Here is a 2,838-nt window from a genome sequence, read left to right as displayed (position 1 = left end):
CAAACAATTTAAGTGAAAACATGATGACCATATATTAAACAAAAGAAACCAACAAAATGAAAACATGAGAGACTTATATACCCTTTGTGTTCCATTCTTTGAGTAGCCAAAAAACATGACACAGAGGCAGCCAGGAATACAGCACCTCAACACAGCTTCAGGCGCTTGCAAAATGGGATCAATTACAACAGCAGGCCAAGCTGGATACGACCTCCCACATTTAGCCCAAACTAAATCACCCAGAGCAAAATCCTCAGGCTTGTAAACATCCTTCCTCTTTTTCTTTTTCTCTTTCTCTTTTGTAATTCTCTCTACATTCCTAGAACTAAACCCTGGCATAAACTGTTTCTTACCCGCCATTGGCAAAGAATTTACATTACCTGCCGGCATAACAGGGCGACGCGAAACCAAATACTCTCTCGGATCAAAACCATTATATCCTCTATAATTTGAATTTCCAAATCTATACTTATCCATGGTAAAACCCAACTTATCAAAATCCCCGTTCACTTCTATAATATCAACATCATCTTCCTCGTCAAAGCTTGAATCCGTGTCACCAACAACAAGAACCGAATCATCATATCTGGAAGGAAGTATTTGAGTCCTTCCTTTCGAAGGTTTCAATGCTGGAGGTCGAAACCTGTCGGAGCTCCGGTTTGTGCCTCTTCCTTTATAATTAAAATTGTTCAAATCAGGTTCAAATTCGGGGTCCCAACATGTGGCTTCCTCGCTAATAAAAGAACTTGAGCCACTGCTTAAATCATCGACTTCAACATGCATTAAGCTTTGATGACAATCGTCGCCTCCTCTTCTTCTTCGTTTCTTTGGATTTGCTACGTAAGCATACTCATCGGCGACTTCATTTTCCTCGCACGACTCTGCAATCTTGCAAAATTGTGGATTTGGCATTTCGAGTTTCGAAGGTCGTTTTATAATCATACCTTTCAGACAAACCCTAACTTCCCATCCAACACGGCAAATTATATACTCACCTTATCTAAACCAGCGACTTAATGTTTGTATTTCCGTACAATTAAATTTGTTAATATTAAAACCCTAGCCCTAGACTTTAACTCGAAACCCTAACTTGCGGCGCTGGCGGAGGAGACTTACGAAATACCGCACGTTTCTGTTTCCGTTAAGAAACGATTTAGAGATAATTGGATGAATATTTGTGAATAGCAATCGCCGAATTAGTAGCGACGAGAGAGAAAATCAATTTTCCCTGCAAAAATAATACAATTTTCTGAGAAACCCGACGAGCTGAGCGGAGGTGGTAAAGACGCAGGGTGCTGTTTGGCTAACGACGAGTTCTACACAAGGCACGAAGTACAGTGCATATATATTTTTTAAATAATAAATTTGATTAAAACGCAGTTATTATGAATTTATGAGATTAAAATATGGAGCTACGGTGGGGTCCATACCAAATATGACGTGCTTTGGCTCCAAATATTTGGAGAGGGAGGGAGGGTAAGGAATATTGCGTCCTCGAAAGCGCGAAGTGAAAAGTCGAGAGGTAGCATAGAAATTTTATGCTATGTTTCCGCGAGGATGCATCGTGCATCTTGTCGAGCACGTGGCCAACGGTTACTGACCTTACAGTTGCTTGTAAAATAATGTAGATGTATATTTTGTACGCTGTCACGACGAGAGGTAACGGCTTATTGCGTGACTTCCGTCTGTTAGCCCGCGGGTGCGCACCCGTACCGGTGGTGCGCAAAACTGATCTATATCTATATGGCTCGATACCCGACTAGTGACTGTAGAAGCCTGAAGGAGAATGCTTCGTTCCAGCGTTCAAAAAATAAAATAATATAAACTAAACATCGTGCCATTAATTTTAAATAATTATTAAATATTGGGTCATTTTATAGTATCATCATTAAAATTACAGTATTATTTTTGTAATTAAATATAAATTATATAAACAAAACGTAAGAAATATAAATTTAATATAAAACTTATAAATTAACATTAAATATAAAGCAATACGTAAATTATGTAAATGGAACATCGGATTTGTAAATACAATGTAAATAAGTAAACTAATATAAGAATGCTAAATTGATATACTATTGGTGGATAAAATAAAAACTTATAGATGTAATATAAAAATTGTAAATTAATATTAAGTACAAAATAAAATATAAATTGTGTAAATGAAATATAAAACTTGTAAAAAGAAGGTAAAATAAGTAAATCAATATAAGTGTGCTAAACTGATGTATTATTAGTAAATAAAGCAAAAATTTATAGATTTAATGTAAAACTTATAAATCAACAAAAAGTGTAAAATAAGTCATAAATGATGCAAATGGAACATAAGCCTAAAACATAAAAGGTAAAATAAGTAAATTAACATAGTAGTGATAAATTGATATATCATTATTAAACAAAATAAAAATTTATTAATATAACATGAAACTTGAAAATCAACATTAAGTGTGAAATAAAACATAAATTAAGTAAATAAAATATAAGACCTGTAAATAAAATGTAAAATAAGTAGATTAACATATAAGTGGTAAAGATGCTGTATTATTGGTAAACAAAACTTAAAATACACATGTAACATAAAACTTGTGAATTAACGTTATGTGTAAAATAAAAAATAAATTAAGTAAATAAAACATAAGACCTCTAAATAAAAGGTAAAATAAATAAACTAATATAGGAATGGTCAAATGATGTATTATTGGTAAACAAAACATAAACTTACATAGATAATATAAAACTTGTAAATCAACATTAAATGTAAAATAACATTTAATTATATAAATGAAATAGAAGACTTATAAATGAAATGTAAACGAAGTAAATATACAAGAGTAT

The 2,838-nt window shown here is 32.9% G+C and overlaps 1 protein-coding gene across 1 annotated transcript in view; it reads right to left on the bottom strand.

Annotated features, from left to right (window-relative positions):
• The window catches only part of LOC18047016 (histone-lysine N-methyltransferase ATX3), a 9,594-nt gene extending 8,246 nt beyond the window's left edge, over positions 1 to 1,348 (bottom strand). The window contains 1 exon segment of the mRNA XM_024188186.1: positions 29 to 1,348. Within this exon segment, the coding sequence (XP_024043954.1) occupies positions 29 to 942 (914 nt within the window). The 5' untranslated portion in view covers positions 943 to 1,348.
• Positions 1,349 to 2,838: the final 1,490 nt, after the last annotated feature.

Source organism: Citrus clementina, unplaced genomic scaffold, assembly GCF_000493195.1.
Source record: "Citrus clementina cultivar Clemenules unplaced genomic scaffold, Citrus_clementina_v1.0 scaffold_3, whole genome shotgun sequence".
In the NCBI taxonomy this organism is placed as follows: Eukaryota; Viridiplantae; Streptophyta; class Magnoliopsida; order Sapindales; family Rutaceae; genus Citrus; species Citrus x clementina.
This window is presented reverse-complemented; position numbering and strand designations above follow the sequence as displayed.